This window comes from Episyrphus balteatus, chromosome 1 (assembly GCF_945859705.1).
Source record: "Episyrphus balteatus chromosome 1, idEpiBalt1.1, whole genome shotgun sequence".
In the NCBI taxonomy this organism is placed as follows: domain Eukaryota; kingdom Metazoa; phylum Arthropoda; class Insecta; order Diptera; family Syrphidae; genus Episyrphus; species Episyrphus balteatus.
The window spans coordinates 5472534-5495848 of record NC_079134.1 but is presented as its reverse complement, the minus strand read 5'-3'; the positions used below and the strand labels follow the sequence as shown (position 1 = coordinate 5495848).

General features: G+C 31.7%; 1 protein-coding gene across 7 annotated transcripts in view; it reads left to right on the top strand.

Annotated features, from left to right (window-relative positions):
• The window catches only part of LOC129907872 (ras-related protein Rab-5B), a 29224-nt gene extending 11026 nt beyond the window's left edge, over positions 1–18198 (top strand). For 4 of the 7 annotated variants that reach the window (XR_008771190.1, XR_008771189.1, XR_008771191.1 and 1 more), the window contains exon 7: positions 14627–14843. Coding sequence is in view for 3 of the 7 variants with exons in the window: in XM_055984291.1 (XP_055840266.1) it covers positions 14827–15080; positions 15149–15269; positions 17833–18001; positions 18079–18185 (651 nt within the window). In the remaining 4 variants the exon portion in view is untranslated. Of the gene's footprint in view, positions 1–386; positions 621–1011; positions 1261–10635; positions 10747–14626; positions 15081–15148; positions 15270–17832; positions 18002–18078 lie in introns of those variants that run through there. The other 3 variants (XM_055984291.1, XM_055984294.1, XM_055984292.1) reach the window with 3 other exon arrangements.
• The last annotated feature ends 5117 nt before the right edge of the window (positions 18199–23315 follow it).

Below are 23315 nucleotides of genomic sequence, written 5' to 3'. Positions count from 1 at the left end.
TTTCATTTAAGTATGTTTGTTGTAAGTTGGAGTAATGCCACAATCCTCGGTACATAACTGAATTTTAAGGCCGGATAGTTTGTATCTATCAAGTCCAAAATCGGTTGCTGTTCGCAAATTGTAGGGATTTCTTTCTTATAGACAAATCGTAATCGTACATTTTCACCTTGAAAATTAAAACTTTTAAACAAAGAAGCTGGTGATGCATTTTTTAAGACACACTAATAATTCGGTACTTAAAAATTCTCCCCATACAAAACTTTAATTATTAAGTCCGATGCAAACCGACCCTTACTACTTATTTTCGCTCTACACACAACACACACCCATTTCAAAAGAAAAAATGATGTGTGATGTGATTTCGCTTTCGCCTCACCCATACATTCTCTCAACAAGTTAATCGAAAAAAATGTCGGTCGTCGGTGTATCAAAGTGAAAAGAAAAAATTGTGTGACAAATTGTTTCCAACAAATTCACAACGAATTTCCACACAAAATTGACCAAAAAGTGAATATAAAGTGACAACAAGCAACAACGATATCAATTTCATAAAATTAATATTCATTTATCAGAAGATTAAATCGAAAACATCAAAAAAAAATTTGAAACAAAAAAAAAAGGTGAAGAAAAAAACTTCTTCTAATCGAATATATAGAAGAAAAAAGAAAAAAATTAATTTTATTGCAGTTGTGCAAAGTGAAGCTTGAAAGGGACAAAAGATACCACTTTAAACAAGCGCAAGCGAAATGTACACACAAAGTTTCGCCCCTATTCTCTCTCTTCCTTTCTCCCTCCACCATTTTCTTTCTCTAATTATGGTGTTGTGTGTGTATGTGTGTTCTTTGTGTTGAAACAGTGAACACACCACACAAACTCCAGTCATTGTTCGCCGCAATTCACAATTTCGCTGTGTCGTTTGCTTGCCTTCGCTTCGCCATCATCATCATCATTCATCTATCTGTCTATCTCATACACATATTTCCATTTGATTCTTTCTTCACATACCACATACCGCCATTGCCATCCCCGTCGTTGCCCGTTCGTTCATTGTTCCCTTTCTCGCTTCCGAAGTGTGATGTGTGTTGCGTCGCAATTCCTTCGCATTGATTATAAAGTGGACTTATTTGTTTCCGAATATAATTTTCTCTATTATTTTTGTTCTCTTATTTTCACTTAATTTTCCCCCACACACCAAAAATAACTGGATAAACTTTTTGGATTAATCGCGAATCTATCTACTCACCTCCCCCCCCTCCCCAGGTGAGTACCACCAACACATCTGTGCTCTGTGTGCATTGCCATTTTGTGTGAAAAGTCTGGAATTTCCCTGTGAAAACAGACAGAAAACGAATTAAATCAAATGAAATGACGAGGAGAGAAGATAAAAAGAAGAAGGGATTATACAAAAAATGGAGAAGAAAATTGCATTTTTTGTTGTTGTTGTTGGTTGCTTTGAAAAACTGCTTCTCTCTGTCAAAAAAAGTGATTTTTTGTTTGAATGTGTGTGTGTGTTTTGTGGCAGTGTTGGGTGCGATGGTATGCGTCACCGGTGACGTATCAGCTGTTTTGCTTGCTGCTTGGAGTTTCATTTTTTCTATTTAATAATTTTTTTTCTCTCTTTTCGTCTTCGATTTTTATTTAAAAAAAAGTCAAGTCGAGATAAATAATTTTTTCCTTAATTATTTTGTTTTCTTTTTTTTTATGGTTTCCCTTTTTTTTTGTTTGCTTTTGTAAACATCCTAAGAACAATTTGTTGTTGTTGTTTTGTGGGATGTTGATTTAATTAAGGTCGACCCCCGTTTTTCGTTCTTTTTTTGTGGAACTTAATATTGACGCGTGGAGAGTAGTGGAATTTTCCTCCAGAATTTCAATCCAATTAATTTTTTTTTAGCATTGGTCAGCGCAAAGTTTCTTGCAAAACTTTTCTTTTTCTTGCATTCCTGCAATTATTTCTCTCCTCCTCGTCGTCGGGAGTTACAAAAGAATTTGTATTTTAAATTTCTTCATGTTTCTGTGAAAATTAAAATAAAGAAACTCAATCACATGATTTCTCTCTGTTCTGTCCTCTTGTTGTTTATTAATTTATTTTTATTGTATTCCTTCGTTACTTTTATTTTTTTTTTTCTTGTGTAAATTAATCAGGTTTTGTCAGATGTTTGTCGTATCTACCTAGATTTAAAAGGTTCATAATCTCTCTCGCTCTCTGTGCTCTGTAATGAAGAAGATAAGGGCACAGTGTCTTGGGTGGCTGACAGGCAGACAGACTTTACTACCTGCTATTTTAGCTCACAGTCAAAGTAAAGTGTTAAAATTTATTTTGTATGATAAAATTAGCAAATATGTAACTATTTCTGCCACACCACATCCCCTCAACCTCAACCCACCTTCTTTTAGACATGACAGCAAAAAGAAAATAATGCTGAATGTTTTGTTGTATAAAACAAATAAACTGCACGACTGGGGTCGCATTTACTTGCTCTTATGGTAAAAGTAACTCCAATATTTAAACTTTTAATTGAACAAAATTATTCTTAATTAAACACTATTTTCAATGATCTTTTAATCAAAACAATGTATGCCATTTGAATTCTTGTAGTAGAGTGTCATTCATATAAGCTGCGACCTGCGTCTGCGAATAATTCTTTTGAAGCTTTTTCTAAATCTACTTAGGGCCATTTTTTTCACTCGGAGTTGAACATAACTTGAAAATTTTTATCCTCAACTTCCGAATTCGGTTTTATTCGGTCCAAGTTGACGTTTTGAACTTTCGATTTTAAACTCGAGAGTAGATCAACTTCCAGTTTTCTCAACTTCCCTAAAAAGTAGAAGTTCTGCCAAAATTTTGTTGGCAGTTATTGTGTCAACGAATCAATATTCCCAAGCAAACAAAAATCGTAAAAATTAAACAAAAAAAAAAAAAAAAAAAAAATACAAATATGCTATGGATAGGTATGACAGATTCAAATTTTAATTATTTAATAATTGACAGTTTTTGTTTCATATTTCATAAATATCCCAGCGATTTTTTTCAAACTTGAAGTTGAACAACTTTAGATCTTCAACTGGAGAGTTGAGAAAATAATTAGTGAATAAAAAGAAATTACAACTTGCGTTTGAACTCTCGAGTTAAAGTCAACTCTCAAATTGGCAAACTCGAGAGTTTGCTTCAAGTTGAGCAATAGTGAAAAAATGGCCCTTATTCTTATTATAGTTAATGCTTAATTAAGTGAATAAGTGATCATACATATTTAAATATATCATAAAAATTTAAACTAGTTAAAAATACAAAAGATAACACATTTTAATATTTTCTCTGCGACCAACAACTGCAAACTGCGAACTGTCGAATGTATTATGTATATTCGCAGTCCACAAATTCAAAAACGCATTCCACAAAGCTACGAACAAATAATTCGCCCGAATATAACCTCACTTTTAATTTAGCTTCAATTTTTGTGTTACAGTTCGCAGCTATGCGACCACTCATATGAATGAAATGTCAAATTCAGCAACCATTATCAATTCGCAGACGCAAGTCGCATATTTTTTCTGCGACCAAAAAATCTGGTCTGCGAACTGTCAAATGTATAATCGCAGTCCATAAATTCAAAAACGCATTCCAATAAGCTACGAACAAATAATTCGCACGAATTTAACCTCACTTTTAATTTTGCTTCAATTTTTGTGTTACAGTTCGCAGCTATTTGCAACCACTCAAATTCAGCGACCATTTACAATTCGCATTTCTACAAAGAATTTTTAGGAAAAAAAAATTCGAAAATCTTTCGAGCCGTTTTTTAAAAAAACAATTTTTTATACATATGTATATAAAAATTTTCCAACATTTTGGTATGCCATTTTTAAGAAAATATTATTCAAAACATAAAAACGAAGTTTCAATAAAATTCATCAACCCGTTTTCAAAAAATTTTGATATATATTTTTTTTTAAATCCAAAAAAAGTGTTTTTTGAAAATTTTATAAAATTTGTATATAACATTTAAACGTTTCTGTATACAAATTTGGTTGAAATCTGCTTTGTTGTTTACGAGAAATTCATAAATAAAAAAAAACCGTTCTATGGTAGGTAGGTACCGTTAGTAACAAAAAATATTTTTTTTATTACAAAAGGAGGCTCTTATGTGTAACACTTAACAAAATCGTTAGAGCTGTTTTTGAAATTAATTAACGTTTCTATTTCTGTTATATGACAGGATCGGTTATTTTTGGTGCTAAACAAAAATCACCAAAGAATCACCAAAGACTATATACTACCAAGTGTGAAGCAATTAGCTCCAGTAATTTAGGCCATATCTCGAGGTACAGACAGATAGACAGAATTGCCGGACCCAGTTTTATGGCATTTTCCATCATCGTAATGTCATGTAAAGTTGTTATTCCAAGTTCGATTTTTTTTTACGAATCCTAAACTTGCCCTATAGTACCTACATATATCGCAAGTAAAAATATAGAAAAAACAGTTTGAGGTCGATAAACAATTCGTATTTAGCGAGAATAGTAGGCAAGCCGTCATCATCATCCCTATCTTTCTGTTCTGGTCGTACTTAGTCGTCGTCGTTTTGTGTTTTGACCGTCTTTGGGGAGGTTTTATAAGTTGTGACTATTTTTTTTTTTCTTTTACTTATTCTCATCTATAACTACAGGTGCGGTACACTATTGCTAATGGGGGTTTTTACATAATTCCAACATCTACTTCTTCTTTTACGTTCTACCTACCTCTCACTAACAACCTATACAAACTAATTATTATTGTGGTGTTTTTCTTATGACTCAATGCAAAAATAGTTTTGCTAAGAGGCACTTTGACCGCTTTCGTGCAGGATGGTTGTACTTTGTACGTTTTTTTTTTGTATACTTACATACCTACCTACCAAGAGCACATGCACTCTTGTTGAATTATATGGATTTTAATTTAATTTTAACATAGGTAAATATCTACAACGCAACAGAGGTAATTGAAGTTTACCCTAGAAGTGTTTTTTTTTTAATTAATCATGGTAGAAATAATACTTTTTCATTTTAGCAAAAGGAAATAATTTGAAATTAATAGTAACATTCCGTCTCTAAATCTTTATTTTGCTCATAAGAGAAATACTTGGATCTAGAGGCATGGAAATACTAGTTAATTTTATCTGAGCCCCAATCTGGATAGTAATTCAATTTTTAACGAACTTGATGCTCTGTCCGACTCCGTTCAAAGGATTGTTTCCCTTAATCAACGCACTAAAATCGTTATAACGGATAATTTTAATGTACACAATTCTTCGTGGCTTCGCTTTTCTGGTCCGACATCATCCGAAGAAAGGTATGCCGAGATCTTTGCTGAGTTAAACCAACTTAATCATTTTGTGGACAAGCCGACTCAAATATCGGACGTTAATTATCGAGCCGAAAACACTAGACTTGTTCTTTATCTCTAATCCTGAAAAATCTACAGTTTGTGTGTTATTGGCTCACGTCACATCGGACCATTGTGTCATAACTGCAGATTTCTCGTGCCAAATAAATACAGTTTAAAAAGCCGCCAAGAAAATTCTCTGTTACAAAGCCAACCCCAATGAGGGTAACAGAAAAAATTTCAAAAAATGCTGGAAAGGCCCAACAGGAAGTAAATTTTTTGGTCATTTGTAAAAAAACATGCAATACGACCTCGTCGTCCGATGCAATGTTCGTCTCCAATGACACTAAGCTAACCGTTGTGCGAGGTAGTTCTCTTCCAATTTTACGCTACCAGATAGTGCCATGAGTCATACAGTACTTGAGCGCTTAAACGGATTCATGGGACGAATCTTTTTCCCACTCGTACAATAGCAAGATTTTTCATACATAAAGAAATCTGCTGGCCTGGATATCGTTCTAAAGAGGTGTGTTATTCCACGCTGGCAAAACCATTGCCTAAGGTTTTTCATGATGAAAAACAACATTTTGTTTCTAAAAAAAAGCCAATCTTCTTCACCCTCAAACTATCGACCAATCGCACTCACTTTCCTTCTTTCCAAGGTCATGGAGTTGATTAATTATCAACTTAAGAAATATCTGATAGTTTATCTCACCGAACAGTTTGTAGAAACTAAGATTGTTACACTTGATACTTCCAATTTAATTGATAGAGTTTGGCATCAAGTTTTTTTTTTGGAAAATGCTTGCTTTTGTAGTGGATGGAAACACTTTTCAGTTGAGAAATGAGACAGATCTCGAGAAAATGTACTGAAAAGTGAGAAAAGAGCTTATGCTCATTTTTTTTTATAGAAATTACCTTTCGATGTCGTTTAAGATGGAATATTCTGAAATATTCTTTTACAAGTTTAAGTCTATCAACTGGTAAATTGACACTGCAAACTGAACTCTTTTTACTATCGGGGCGTACTTGATATAAATGTTGTCCAATTGACGCTCTCTCTCAACGAAGTTAACCAACGCTGAAGCTCAAGTTTAATGCTCTGTGGCAACCTCTTGCTTTTAACCAAGTATCTTTCGATTTTAATGGTTCAAGAGCATAGTCTTGACTTTAACTTCAGAATAATTTATAATATGTTTTTGTTCAACTCTGAAAAAAGTTTTTATTGAGCAGAACAAAAGAGGCGCAAAAGAATCGAAATTTGCAGTACAGTGTTAGCTGGATCTCGTTAGCATTCCATGCTATGTCGTCCAATGCGATAAGGAACCGATAAGTGCCGGTGCATTAGATGTGCATTCGTTCAGTTGATTTAAAATCATAACAATCAAGAAGAATGTCGCACTGATTGTATTAAGTCGCTGGGTATCAGTAATTAAATTGCTTCAGTGGATACCATGTCAAAGCAACCAAGCATCTCATCCGATTTCTTGATTATATGATTATATTTGTAGCATACAATCATACTGTTCAAACAATCTTGCAATAATAATGTTCCAAATGATAACTTTTATTTATTTTGAAATTATATGAACTGGAGATTATTATCTTCGTTTTTTATATTATTCATTATAAACATAATTTTCTTGAACTTTTTTTTTATTACGTTCGCGTATTTCGGTATCGATTTAATGTTTACTTAGCTGTCTCGATATCTCGATAATAACTTAAATTTCTGTTCTGCAAAGATAAAAATGCGTAGAAAGAAAAAAAAAAAACTCGCTCACATTCAAATGTATCAGATAACAGAAGTTACATTTTTGCACTTTATCACGTTTCTAGGTTTGCTGTTCTTTTGTTTACTAATGATGAAAGGAGGCACTTTTCAGTAACTTGCATTCATAGTTTTCTTTCCATTATCATTTAACTGCAAACAGATAAGATAAAATAATATACGTAACTTACATACTCAAAAAATAGTTAAGAGTGAGTCATAAATAGATAGTTGATCAATAAACAAATATTTATAAGACATGCGGTGTTTAGTTTATTTAAATATGAATCCGCTGAGTCATGTTTTTTTTTTTTCTTAGATGTTATAGTTTGCTAGTTTGTTTATTTTGTCTAATTTATTTATTAATTAACGGCTTACTCATATAAATTTTTAAAGAGTTTGCTTCTATCAAAATTATGTTGGGATAATGTTGCATCTATTTGTTAGCTTGGTAAGACTTTGGACGTATGAGCCGAATTAGTGACCTATGCCCTCATTTGGTTGACGTTGAACCGAAGTTTATTTTCAATAGTCCGACTTTTTATTTTAAATAAGATTTTGAGAGCTATACGAACAATATTGATTGTAAAGCAAACAAAATCACATTTTCAATGATTTTTAAAGAGTCTCATGACTGACTTATGTACCTCACCCTGTTAATAACAGATAAATTCCCATGTACAGACATAATATTTTACATTATGTGCTACCTTAATTATTATTGTATTGTTTTTATGACTTTTTATCTTTTTTTTTTAATGATAATATACGATATTCAACCAATAGATAAAGTGAGAGAGATAAACAAAAACAACACAAAATGTTTGTTTTGAGTTCATTTTTTCTTTTAATTAGCGTGAATAAAATTGTATTTGTTATTAGTTCACGGTCAAATTAAGGTGTGCCGACCTTTATTTTTGTCAGAAAAAAAAAATGTAAATAATGAAATTATCTATTTTTGTTAGCCCCCAAAAACAATCCAAAAAAAACCTTGATCATCGAAATGTAACAACGAGAAATTAATATAATAAATGGAGGAAAAGCTTACAAATAATGTTCTCGATATACAAAGATGGTTTTTAATGTAAAGCTTAAACTATGCACAAGTGCTAAAGAGTTAATCATGCCATCATCAATGTTCTGCATTTTGAAATGTTTTTCTCAAATTTATAAGTAAAAATACTCAACCGGTGTTACTTTATTATTGCTTTCATGTGGGCCAGTAGGTAGGAAAGTTGACTACGTATGTACTACTCTGAACGTGCAATGAGTGGTGGTTAGCATTAAAAGTTGATACGATAACTTTTATGAGTGTAATTGTTTGTGGAAAGTCGGGATATGGCCAACAAACCGGTGCAACACCCAAGTTTACGTTCTTTTTCATGAAGAGTTCTTATTCAAAGCGGCGACTAACATTTTTCATATTATGTGGGTCGTGTGTGTTCTAAACGAATTCTTCCATCAGAAAGCCCCAGGACCAAGTCTTTTCCTCTATAAGGTTTTTGTGAAAATCCCTCATTAATGATTGGTCAATTTAGTTACTTGCCTGTCTTTCTGAAAATTAGCAGGCTCAGCAGCCTTGCTGTTTGCGAATTTGTATCACTACTCTCATTCTCAAATTTCAGACGAGGGCTTGAACGTAAATGTAAAACTAGTTCAATTTTTTCTTTCATATTAGCGGATAATGCATGTTATCAATTGGAGGTCATCAGTTCGTTAGTGTAACCGCCAAGGAATCAGACTTGTCCGTCTTTCTGTTGTTGATTGTGAAAATGCCACGAAAAAACATGTTATGTAATCTTTTGCCTTTCTGCAAAGTTATAACTTAATTCTTAGGTTGACAGATTTATTACGTTCGTGAGTGACTCATAGGTGAACATATCTTATCAACTCCTTCTGTGCCCCAACCAACTCAATTTCAACACCGGATCACTGGTCTCGGGGCATCTAGACTCAGTAAAGTACTCTGATTTCAAATTAAACGGGTTTAATCGATTTGACTCAAGGCTGTTAATTTAAACCCTTACTGATGGTGCAATTGAATAAAAGTTATTTACCCAAGAAATCTGGTTTGAAGTTTGAGATGACTTGATATCAATTACTTTTCTTTGAATCGTTCAGACTGTAATCCAGTTAAACAGTTTCGAATTTTTCTGCAAGACTATTTGTAAACGAGGTTTTGGGTAATTTTTTTTTTCTTTGAGGTAATTTTGTTATGAGAGTTGAGTTATGTATATTGGATGCTGTGAGTCGTTTTATGTTGAGTTGAGCTCCCTACTGTAAGATATTATTTTCTAGACAAATTCTCCACAAGGATTAACACTCTGTGAGGTATTGCAGAGAGACTTCAACTTTCGTTTAATATTTTGGGGGCGATTTTCTTTCTTTCGAATGTTATTCTATAATCCTTGCCCTATTCCAATGTCCTAATTCCGATTCATATACGCCCCTTCATAATAATAAGTTTCAAAAATCTCTTCATGATAACTCGAATACAAATAATTTTAAGTTGACCCAATTTCCAAGATCAGACAAAAAACAACAATTATAACTTTCGCTGAGGATTTTAATCTTGTAGAAAGCCTTGATTGAAAGCCTCATTGACCGTGTATAAGCTAAATCTTATCATTCATTTAAACTTATAAAGTTTTTGCTGCATAATTAATATAATTATTTTTAAAGGGGGTTCCCTGAATGGTTATAATTCTAAAAAATAGCATATTTCTATCAACCAAACTGATAACATTATTCCATTTGTTTCGTTTTGTCACAATTTATTCGCGTATTCTTAATTTTATTTTAAAAAATTAAAAAAAAATAAAAACTTGGTCGAAACTCCTCTCATAGAAATAAAAGACGAAACGTGCGATGTCTTGTTTTCCTTTCAAAGATCTTCCTTCGGGCTTCGATTAAGTTTTTTTTTTTCTTCTTCCCAGAAACTACTACTTGGCGTTTATCTCATCCATTTTCTTAAGTAATTAGGTCAACCATAGAACTTGTGTTGCCCCTAGTTTTTAACGCTGATAAACTACAGTTGAAAAGTAAGCAAAATACTGCTTTAAATTTGCTTGCAAAAAACGAGATAAATACAAAATTTCTCAGATAACAACAAAAAAAAAGCTAAAACAATGAAACAAAATAAAATTAATCATAACGAATATCAAAACTGCCAGAGAGAAAGAGCAAACACCTTGAATTGATATTAATGAAATGAATCCTCCTCGTGAACAAAAAGAATAAGAGAACTACGACTTTGAGTCGAACAATGAAATAAAATTATTAAATTTTAAAGATACACGAGCAAGCTTTAAAGTGTCATCGTTGTTGTCGTCGTGGTCGTCGTCGTTGGTTGTCGGTCGACTTTAAAAACAGGGGGCGGTCACATTGTACACAAAAAACAACAACAACAACAAACACAAACAAAAACTAACGACGACGACAACGAAGACTCTACGATGCAAGATGCTACTTTCTCTTTGAGTAATTTTTTTTCTTTCCAGTTTGATTGTGTGTTTCGCAGATGAGTGCGGTGCAAGTGTAGTGCATAGCTATTTGCTATTTGCTGCTAAAATGGAATTTTCTCTCTCTCCTGAGTAGAATATCAATTAGAAAACTTGTTAGAGTGGTTATTAAGTGATTTTTCAATCGATTAATATAAAATACATACATATAAGTATTTTACCTTCTCCCTTGTACATAGTCTCTCTATACGAGTAATATGAGTAGAGGAAGTGTGTTTCCTTGGTGTTGAAAAAAAACATGACGAAGAAAAGTGAGAAATGGAATTCATTGCATAGTTAACATGGTTTTTGTGTTGCTACAATCACAACAATACGCAAACACTTATTGTTTTTTGGGGTTTTAAGAAAGTAGAGTTTCTATTTGCCGGAGTCTCAAAATTAATTATGAAAGTGCTTGAGGTCATGATCAATAAAAATGTTTTTTCTTTTCGGTTTTCTTTTTTTTTATTTCGATAAGAGTTGAATTGACCTTGCACTCAGTTGCACCAGACTAGATAAAATAAATTGCTGAAATCAATGACCGAAGAGAGAAGCTGCTGTTGCTGCTTATCTTTATTTAATGGTTGAAGTGACGACAGGAAGTCGCTTTATTTTCTGCTTGACTAATTTAATAATAATAAAAATAAAAAAAAAAAATTAATTAAAATTAATTCGTCTTCTTAGTTATATACGCCTGCTTTCTGTGATCAAATAAATCAAATTGTTGTTTTATGTTGAGGGGTCAATGACATTAACTTGATAATGGTTATCATAAATTGGGTGTACATTTATTAGATATGACGTGTCTCTTGAATTGATTGTTGACCAGGGCTTAATTTGAAGATATTTCTATTTCTGTGATTTTATGCAGAAAGGGTTAGGATATTTAATTTTAATTAAAAAAAAGATATTATTTTGACTATGAAATATGTATGTTTCTTTAGAAAACGTTAAGTTTTTTTCTGTTATATGGGCACTCAATAGCTTATTTAAATTTGAAGCGCGCATATACCATTTTTTAAAATAATATTCGATATAGTATTTTATCGATATTGATAGGAGGAATTTTTAAGAGCAATAAGGGCGTTTTTCTTGATAAAAATTGGGTACAAATATGTTTTTACCATCTTGTTTAGCCATTGAATACCCAAAGCATTGAATAAGAAGAACGTTGGGTCCAACAAACCCTTCTTCGAAGGAAGAAGAAGCATATAAAAGATATCACGCTTTAAAATCAAAATACAAAATTAATTTGGGTAATGGAACTGATTTTTCGGCTCTTTTGGTTCCAAAAACTTATTTTGACTTAAATAAGCTTAGTCGCAGCAGTTTACTTTGTCTAGGTAAGAGTCTTCTGCTGGGAAAACTTGAAACAAAACCGGTCATTTTTTTAGTGTAAAATCAACGGAGTTTTTAAACAAACAGAAGCCAAGTAGTGGAATTTAAACGTTTTCAAGCTTAAATTCGGATAGATTGTCATTCTACGCCAGAAACAATCGCTAGAATTTGTGTAGAAACCCAAAAAAAAAACTGATCCAAAACAGCCCATGAACGGATTTACCATCAGAACGAAATAAGGAAAATTCGTAATCGTCTGACTACCCGGCATCTGCAATAAAAAAAAATTAAAAAGAATTAAGTTTTTTAAAGCAGTCATTAGACAAACGCTTTATTTATTTTGGTTTTTGGTGTTTTTTCAAAATATTTAGTTGAAATTATGTACATGCATAACAACACAAGAAACATTCATCGGGAAGTTTGACTTCGGACGAATTCATGCAAACGCTATAAAATCGGAAACTAAAATAACTTTTACTTTGGGGCTACAGCCTTTATCTCCCAGTCATATCCACTTCAAGTAGGTACCACGTAATATCCCTCAATCTAGTCGCTTCATTTAAGATGCCATAGAAGGTCAGAAGTTATTCCAACTGCAAAAATAATGAAATAAAATGAAAAATAATAACATTGACCGAATCCCAGAATCTTGTTTACCAAAAAAGAGAATCTGTCAAGGCTTCAGATCTAGAATGAAATTGAACCCTGTCAAGACGACCAAATATATTTCAATATAAAATCATCCGGTTATAAAAACATTAAAGAAATATTTGGGCGAATAAAGAAAAGCCACGAACGTATCACTATATTAAAGCTAGTTCTTCCAAGCATTTCGAAGCAACAAACGTAAGAAGTATGCCACTCAAGTAGCCTTTAAAGTCACCTAAAACAATAAGGCTCTCCGGCCAGATCACTGCACTTGGTTGAAGCTGTTCTCCAATTGTGAATGCCTCCAAACTGAAAGAATCTTCTGCCACGATGTCCATATCAATATTTTGATATCACAGCACCAAAACCGCGAATCTGCATTTATAGACATTTTCACTTTAATGCGTCATTTTACTTGTTATCGGTCCCTCTATTCACTGCGTCTATCTCAATCCTCCATTTGTTGGCTAGACAGACCCCTTAACTATGAATTTCCGTTGGACGAGTTTCCATAAGATTGCATGAGTTTCCAAAATTTTGAAGCCGTTTGTCTCAAAACTACAATTTTGCAGATTTGTGGTTTTGGCTTTGTGCCGACGGTATGAAGACTCGTCGGGCTGTTGTTGGTGTCCGTGCGATATACGTGTGTACAAGCCATCTTAGTCGCTGTACATACTTTCAACTCTATCACCAGTCGATGTCTCTTTTTGGCAAGAATAGTACCTGTTGGAATTTTTATGCTGATTGGTTTTGCTTATTTTTCATACTGTTTCTTTTTTCGACTTACGGACGATAGCTTAAGAGCTATCGTTTACTTTGGTTTTTTATCTTGTTTGTAATAAAATGTAATTCAAAAGTTAGAGTTGCCACATGAGGCAAAATAATGATAATGATCACGTGATCCATGATAATCGTTTTCACGGTTAAAGTTTTTAAAATTACAGAATGACCCCCTAGGGTTTTGTTTTTGTCGCCTAGTGAAACCGAGTTCTGATAGCAACTGGACAGTTTTTCAAGTCTTCATTTTCTCCTAGTGGTGGATCTTCCGAGAAATTAAGATGCCATAGAAATTTGTATGGCGACAAATTTTCCCACAATTTGAGGGTTAATCAGGTTGTCAATTCGACAAAAAAAGTTTTGATCCGATTCAATGTTCATTTTTCGGAGACTGCATATTAAAAGATTAGACTTCGTCTGTAGCCGGTGTTTTCGAAAAAAGAAAAAAGAAGAAAAAAAAAGAGTTCTCGTTTCCGATCTCGACGTTTGAAATCGCTGATGATAATATTGACATCGTACTTCGGGCACTTATCGTACATCTTCACAAGCTCAAGTTTGACTTCTTACCTAACTTTTCCTCTTATCACAAAATCAGAGCCCAAACAGCCGCTACTTCCATTTTTTCCGTCTCGTAGAATTATAGACACATGGTAAATAGACAAATCTAAAACAGGATCGACAACTACTAAAAACTTTACATTCTTTTTGCTGAAACTCCGACCGCCCCACTACACAGAACAGCTACACTTTCCCACTCACTGATATCTTTATCTCTTGAATGTTTGATATTTTCACAGCTAAGGAATATCTTACTTACAGTGCAGTTCTAATTTAACTTGTTGTTAGTTTTATCTTTCTACAAATGCTAAGCTTTGGATTAAAACAAACAAAAAAAAATTGATTATCATGAGTTCGAAATTGAATTATAATTCAACGAACTTTTTCCATCTATTTCTACATTCTATCAATCATTTCTGATAATAAAAACATTTTTCAACTGAATATTCTAATATCTTATCAAAATCATAATCATTGTGTTTTGGCGCAGTATCTGAATAGTCATTGTGTCCACAGTATTTGTTTTTGCTATAGGAATCATGATATGACCTCGCAATCAATGAATACACAAAGAATGACTCAACAATCAGCTGTGCTATATTTATATTTTTCCTTCTATATACAGACAGAAAATAATATTGTGTTAATTTAATATTTAATTTTTTTTATTTTCAGACGCCACAGCATTTTCAAACACTGGCGGACGGACAGTTTAGCATTTAAACTACTGAAACCGTCTGATATTTTTCTGTTTCTCTTAATTGAAAGAGATTCACACTTGTACTACACCAGTGCAGCGCCCCCTCACTATATTTAAAATATAACAAAGCAAAAAACTCTACAAAAAAAAACAAAAAAAAAAAAAGTACATCAGAATGGCAGCGCAACCCCGTGGCGGTGGTACAGCCCAAAGACCAAATGGAACATCCCAAAACAAAACATGCCAATTTAAATTGGTGTTGCTTGGTGAATCGGCTGTTGGTAAATCGTCGTTAGTCTTGCGTTTTGTCAAAGGCCAATTTCACGAGTACCAAGAGAGTACGATAGGTGCAGCATTCTTAACACAAACTATCTGTATAGAGGATACAATTGTTAAATTCGAAATATGGGACACAGCTGGACAAGAAAGGTACATATTAAATATCTTTTCTTTTTGTTTTTGAATTAAATAAAAAAAAAACGTGTTGAATATTTCAGATATCACAGCTTAGCTCCAATGTATTATAGAGGTGCGCAGGCCGCAATCGTTGTATACGACATTAAGAATCAAGATAGTTTTCAACGTGCAAAAACTTGGGTTAAGGAACTTCATAAACAAGTGAGTATCCTTTAGAGAATAAACAGTTTAACAGTGCGAAATTATCCAAGTATGCCAGTCTTTAAAGTCCATTTAAAAGATTAATTTAAAAAAAAAATCAATAAATTAACATCGAATCAAAAGCTTCCAACGAACAAGGATTTCGACAAAAAACATAGGACCACTTAACCTTAACATACTACAAGTAGAGGCAAACTCTGCTTTAACGTCTAAAAGGTTCATTAAAATCGTATATAACTGGCCATACAAACATTCTAAATAACTTCAGAATTATTCCGGATCGCTTAGGTTACACTTCATCCCAATTCGTGTTCGATAATTTCTTTCGACATCTCCTCAAGATTCGCACTATCCTGGAAGATGATTCCATACACTTCTTAACCGATTGCTTTAAAACTAGCAATGGTTTTAAAGCAATTGGTAGGAAGTAGATTATTTTCATAAAAAAACTGGATCTTAGTCTTTTCTTACGCATACCAGACCATTGTAACATGTTCCAAACGGAATTTCTAGCGATAAGGAAGTCCTACACATTGGCTAAGAAAAAATATATATGTAGTATCTTAAACCGATAGTCGGATCTTCTCGGATAGCCAAATGGCTTTACACTCTTTTGCTTCTGTCTCTAAAACTTCTATTACAATCCAAACAGCTAAACATCTCCGAAAAAAATCGACTGCGCATAATCTCAACCATAGGTGTATTTTCTGTAAGAGCTGCATGGGAGAAGAGGAAAAGAACAGTTTAGTATTCTTCTCTTCACTTGCCCTGCTATCTCTAACCAATGAAAACTCCATCTGGGAGATTTCTTCTTTGACAACAGCAGCGATATAGCTAACTCAGATTTAGAAAGTATCCCCCTACTCATAAAATGTAATAAAAACGATAGTCTATGGGTAAGAAATGGATCCATGATGTCTAAGTGTGTCGGGTGTCGACCGACAGCCACTTTAACTTGATTTTAACTATACTATCAAAAAGACTATTTCCAAAGCTTATAAGCGTAAAAGAGATTTCAATAGTTCTTAGATAATTAAATAAAATCAAGTATAAAAGCCTCGTTTTGACTATAATCCACGAAGCGACCGAGCTTTTCTTCGTTGATCGATAGTTTGGCTGCCCTTCTGCTTGGATAAAAAGATCACAGACTGACCTAACATTTAACATGGCTTGGAATGTAGTGGGAACGCTTCAGCACACAAAATGCTAAATGTCATTAATTAAGGACAATAATAAATGAAAGATTATTGTCTCGTTAGTTAGTTATCTGTTATCTAAGGCTGCTAGTCCTGAAAAAAACTGTTTTACTTGTATCAACAGCTCGTCCATGGTTACTACGGGGAGATCAGTTATCATTCTCACCGAGCAGTGGAACAAATCTACATATACATCGTTTTGGAGAAAGGGCGGATCAATACGAGTTGTATTGGATGAACTAAGTCTGACACGCACAAAATAAAGGCTGTTGTACTCCAGGACTCCTTTTTGTCCCCCACCCTCTCTCTAATTTGTATTAATGATTTTTATTAATTCTAATCCAATAAACTGTTTCGTTGATAGTACACTTATTTTTGCATATTCATTTGAAGCACTTTGGATGTAGACCTCCAATAGAAACGTACATACATATGTTAAAGCGCAACTTCTCTTGCATTAAGAAAACTGAACAGGTTGCAATCCTCGGTATGTACATCATCGATATCCTATTGTGCAACGATCACATACTTAATGGGGCCACAAGTGCCGCAAAATGTTTGGGTTTTCTTCGAAAATGTAAGAAATTCTATTCTCCATCTGATCTGGTCACTTCACTTGAATATCGTCGTAATATTTCTTGTCTCTCCTTTTTAAAAAACTCTATTGAATTTGTCTGTTGCATTCCTTTTCTTTAACATTTCAACCGTTTGAGTCCTATTTTGGAGGTACAGTTAAGTACAGATACTCGTTCTTTAGCCGCACAATTGTCAGCTGTTCTGTTAAAAAAACACTTGGATTAGAAAACTTTCAACAGACCTGGACGGTTAGGTTGTGACTCCTTCTGCAGTGAGATAGATTGTCGGATACTTTGTTTAGTAAAAAATTTAAAGAATTATTCTTTATCATCCTAATGCGGCTCAAAAGTTTGTTGATCTTAGTTTCAATTATATTTAATTCAAGTACTTGCAAATAATAGACACGCTAGAGTTTGTAATTCTTAGACATGTTGCACTGATTGAAAATGTTTTCTGTGACGTGAATGCTTGCGGAGCAAATGAATTAACTAAGTTAGTGTGACCCGTTAAGTGCCTTCTAAAAATTTGTCTTGAGTACATCTTCTGATACGAAGAGCTTCCGTTCCAGATCTTTATACCCAATCATTTTAGTCTGCTGGTGTTCCTGGTCTGTATTCTGTTTGAATCGATTAATTGTTTATCAGTTGGTTATATTCAACAAATTCCTCTGAACTTTTATGTCGAAACTTGGATGTTTAGAGAATGTTTCGATACCAACAAATTACTTTAATTTTTCTTAAGCACCATAAAATTCTTTCTTACAAATACATTTTTTTTTGTCATATTTCCAGGCCTCACCGAACATTGTCATCGCCCTGGCCGGTAACAAAGCGGATCTATCAAACAGTCGAGTCGTAGAATACGAGGAAGCTAGGCAATATGCTGATGAAAATGGTTTGTTATTCATGGAGACATCAGCCAAAACTGGAATGAATGTCAACGATATCTTTTTAGCTATCGGTAAATAAAAATTACTCATGTACAAATTTTTCACCTCAAAATCTTTAAACTAAAATATTTCTTTTATTCTCAAATAGCTAAAAAACTACCTAAAAACGATGGAGCTAACAATCAAGGTAGCGGGCCTGGAAGGAGGCTTGGTGAAAATGAACAAAGCAGACAGACGAATAACTGCTGCAAGTGATGTCCTTTTGTAGGTAAGATTGTAAAGAGATTGCAATTAAAAATAAATCATTGCGAAATTACGTCAGCTAGACTATGTAATATATAAATAATTAAAACTAAAACTAAAAAAAAATATAAAATACAAAAAAATATTACTATAAAGATTTCCATTTTTTTTTCTATTTTTGTTAAATAAAACTCTTCCACGCCTCTGCCACTACTGCTATCCAATTACTTTTATCACTTATTTGTGTGGACTTAATTTACATAATGAAAAATGCAATATAAAAAAACTCCTTCGAACAAAAAAATGAAATAATAAAGAAAAAATCACACGCAACAGCTTTTTGATTAAGAAAATATTCATCATGTATGCAATTTAAACAAAAAAAAAATTAAGTAATACAAAATAAAACTCCAAAACAAAACATTAATTTAAATTAATAAACAAAAAATGAGGAAACTACACATGAAACTATGAAAAAAAAGATACAAGAATAGTGAGAGCGTGTGTTATATTAAATGTAGCAATTGTAAGATTTTCGAGAGGTTAATCGTTTAAGAATGAAAAAAAAAAAATATTTAAAAAAATTTATAAATTTTTTGTTTCTATTTTCTTTATTTGTTTAATTTTTATTATTCAACTTATGTATAAAATTAATTGATTATTAAAAAAAATATATATACAATTATATTATATATATGATAAATAAATTACCATTAATTATTATGGATGATACAAAATTTGATTTATTAATAAAAACAAAAGAAAAGAAATGAATAAATTCAGCATTTAAATATGACAAAAATCAAACAAGTATTTTTTTTGTTTATCTATAGAGAAGAGTTATCTAAAACTCTAATTTAAAGATAAGATGCGAAAAATGTTTGAAAAACTTTTTTCAATTGCAGGTTAAAATTTTTGGTTTACATTTTGAAGAAGTAACATTATTGTATTAATTTTGAATAAGGTCTGAGTTTATAGAAAGAAGACCAACTAGTGAATTTCTTTGTGTTCAATAGTTTCCTTGGCTTTGGGTAATTCATGTTAAACCAAGGTTTAATGGTTGACAGCAGGGATGTTGTTTAATGTGAAAAAACCATTAGCTGTAAAAAGAAGTCCCGCGGCTCCCAATATCCCCATCATCACTTTGTCTAGACTAGACTTTCTCTTAACCCTTTCGAACCCAAACTATGAAAATCAATATTAAAAAATGTTTTTTCAGTATCATCGTGTCAAAAACATCACAACTAAGAAATATGAATAGCAAAAAGTTATTTTCAAAAATAATAAAAATAGCAAAACTAATGTGTTACTACTCTCTTGTTACATTTAAATAACATCCACCAAAAAAAAGTCGGCAACTGGGAAAATAATTTTTTATAGAACAATAATGTATTGATTAAAGCTTTATTGAGGCTGGATCAGAATCCAATTTAAATTTTCAAAACTGTCTAAAATAAATTGAGTAAAGGATTATATACAGCTATGAACAGAGAAATAGCATACTATTGAGAAAAATCATGGGATTCAAATTTCAGACAGTTTAATGCTTTTTAAAATTTTTTTGGGTATATTGCCATAATTAACTTATAGAGACAAAAAAGTACCCTAATCTTGTTGGTTTTCTTCAGGAACTCTCTAACTAGTTGGCACAGAAATAACAAATATTTTTAAACCTTTTATATTTTTGTCTTCGTTCAAAAGTTGTAAAAGAAAATGCAAAAAATAAAAAAAAATTAATTTTAGTGCGGGAAAAAGTAGAATTACTTTCGATCTGCAGTCAAGAAAAACATCTTTTTTTAAATAACCTAAACACTGAATTGTTCGCTTAAATGGTGTATTACGCCATTAATTTAGTAAGAGCAAAGAGAAACATTGAATATAAAATGCGCATGGCTTCTCCTCGTTAAAAATTACATACGAGTGAATGGAGAGATCACAAGGAAATGCAGATGCCTGTCTTTTAAGAATGCCTGAAATAAATGAAATTTTCCATTTGAACGTGTCAATATGAAGTTGAATTTTAAGCAAAGAAAAACCGATGTTATAAAAAAAAATATCAAAGATTGCCTTACATGCAGTTTTGGATGAGAGTCTCTTGGAGCGATGAAACAAAGGTTAGATGCTGGAAAAACTATTAGAAACCGTCACAAATTTAATTAAAACAAATTACTTCAAATTACTTCCAAACCGTAAAAAAGTGATTTTTAATTTTCTAACGGGAATATTTCAAAAACGTGATGTGATAGAATTTTTCTGACTTCGAGTTCGAGCACTTCAAAAACTTGAGGAAAGTGTATTTTGGTTTCAGTACCAAAAGTTTATTTTCCTAACAAATATTATTAAGAACATCAGAATCCACAATTCAAAAAAAAAATCTAGGAGCCCTTTTAAAAAATGCAAATTTTTTGTTTGCAATATGTTGCATTTGTATGCATTATTAAATTAGTAGCTAAGAAGAGCAAATCTTTCTAAAAATAAGTTTGTCTTATGTATACATTGAAGATTCAAAACTGTACGAAATTTATTTAGCGAAATAAAGTTCAAATGATAGGAGGTGAAAATTTAAAATATCTGCTCCAAATGCTTTATTTTTACACACATAACATGAAACATAAAATCGTTTTGGGTCTGACATGTTTAACACACTTGATTTCTTTTTATAAATTCCGTATCTCACATAAATCAGTTTTGATCTTAAATTTCAGAGAAACATAAATTTCCATGTAGACAAATTTGTGATATACACGCCTTTTCTAATATTCGTTCGAATTTGAAAACGGTAACGAAAATTATTGAATCCGCACGTTATACGTGAATTTGATTTCATTCGACTTTTTTGTTGGAGAATATTGTTATCTGGGAGCAAATTGCTACCCGGATTGAAAACGGCAAAATTTTTAGAATTGTAGATCCGTTCTTTTTTTTCGAAACACCTATGAATGCGCAAAATGTGTTTGAATACGGAATTCGAAGTAGCCGTGGTAAACTGAAACATTTGGTGCTCTTAAGAACAGTTTCGCAGTCAACGTTAATGTAACTAAGGGCATGGTATAAGGATTGAATATTTTCACACGAAACTGATCTTAAATTTTTTAACCGGGTAAAAGTATAAATTTTTATTCACGAACAGTTTATGATTTTGAACATAATTTATATACGATTAAATATGTACGAATAAATTCAATATGTTTTTTTCTTTCTCTTTTCAGAAATATCACAAAAACTAAAATTATTAAAATTAAATTATAAAAACGGGAAGGAAATGATTTTTTGGGGATTTTCTATCAAATTAAACATTTAAAAATGTTAAACTAAAAGTAAAAAAAATATATATATATAAAAAAAAACAAATACATAAATAAATACAAATACAAAAAAAAAAAAAAACATTCAGAATCGTATGAAAAATTTTGATTCTTTTAAAGCAAAATCAAATGAATTAAGAAACAATTTAACAATTTTAGTCCTTCTCTAATACAAATACACTAAATAAAATATTAAATTTAGTTTTTTTTTTTGTTTTAATTTGTAACCCTTTAAACTGCAATACAAAAATAAAACAAAACAAACAAAAAAAAATATTTCAAAGAATGAATATTTAACTATAAGCCCTGATTTTTCAAACGTCAGTTAGACTATCAGAAGAATAAATGTCAATATAAAAAAAACTTTTATTCCTAGGAATAAGCTCTAACTGAGGTTTATCTGACTATTGAAAAATTGGCCCTAAATGAAATAAACCTTAATATAAATATATATTCAAGTTAGAAACAAAAAGTACTCTTGTATTATTATTGCTCTTTATCAACCTACTCGATTTGATTTTATTTTCATAGGTAAAATCATTATTTTGCTAAAAAAAAATGACCACGAATGAATGTAGTAATAAATCTACACAATCATCTTTTTTTTCTCTTTTTTTTTTTAATATTTTGCATCCGTTGATCTATGTAACATTCCAATTAATATATCACGTCCTTATTTAAAACGATTTAAAAGCTTTGGTGGTTTACAACTTTCAAAACATCAAGCCTTTCAAAAATTAAGTTCCTTTATTTTTTCTGTCATAAACTTAATTTTTGCTTTATTTTTGTTTTTTTTTTAATTTTTAATTACAAGCTCTTGCTCTATATGCATTCTGTTGAACCAATCTATTAAATAAAAAAGAATACAAAAGTATATTATGTGTATATATATGAAATATGTAATTGTGTTAGAATTTAAAAGAAAGAATAGAATAAGAATTTCTATATAAATTGTTTAAAAAAAAGAACAAATTCAAATATATTTTTTGTTTAGTCTTTTATTTTTGTATTCTCATTTTTACATTTAAAATGTTTACACTATGTTTATTATTCCATTTGTTCGAATATTTTTGAGAAGCGATATAACTTGTTTAGGTACATTTTATGAATTAAAAAACAAAAAATCTAAAAATAAAAATCATATAAAATACAAAGAATAAGAAAATAGATTCTTATTCCCAATTGAAAATTGTAGAATGATGAACAAAAAAAAAAAGAAAAAAAAACTTGTACAATTATGAATGAAATAAAGTTAGTATTCAAAATTTATTAACCATTTATTTACTGAAATGTATCGAAGAGATGAAATTTTAACTTTGAGACACCAAAGCTGTATTATATAGGATGGTAAATAGTGTGGTGAAGAATCTTATGATCGCTCTCAAGTTATGAGCTGCTGAAGAATACCGACCTTAGTGTTTAAAAGATTACTTTAACCATTTAGAAAATATTTGTATCTAAATCCCTTATAAAACTTCCAAACTGAATATGTATAGAGCTTTGCTAAACAGTCGATTAATAACGAGGTGTGGTTTTTTCTATGAAAACATGAGGAAGATCTTCCCATTATTATTAAGAACTCATACTTGGTAAATAACTTTTAGAGATCCCAAGCAGAGGAGATTTTTTGACTCGCCCTAATATATCTCCAAACAAATTTATATTTACCTATCCCCATCACAGAGTGCCTCGGAGAGTTAGGAAAAATTCACATAATAAGCCCCAAACGAAACTGAATTCTCATTCGGACATCTCATGTCAGTTTGTACATAATGTTCATATTTAGAAATTTTCATGCAAAATACGTATAGCAATTGACAGTTTTTTTTCCGTTGAG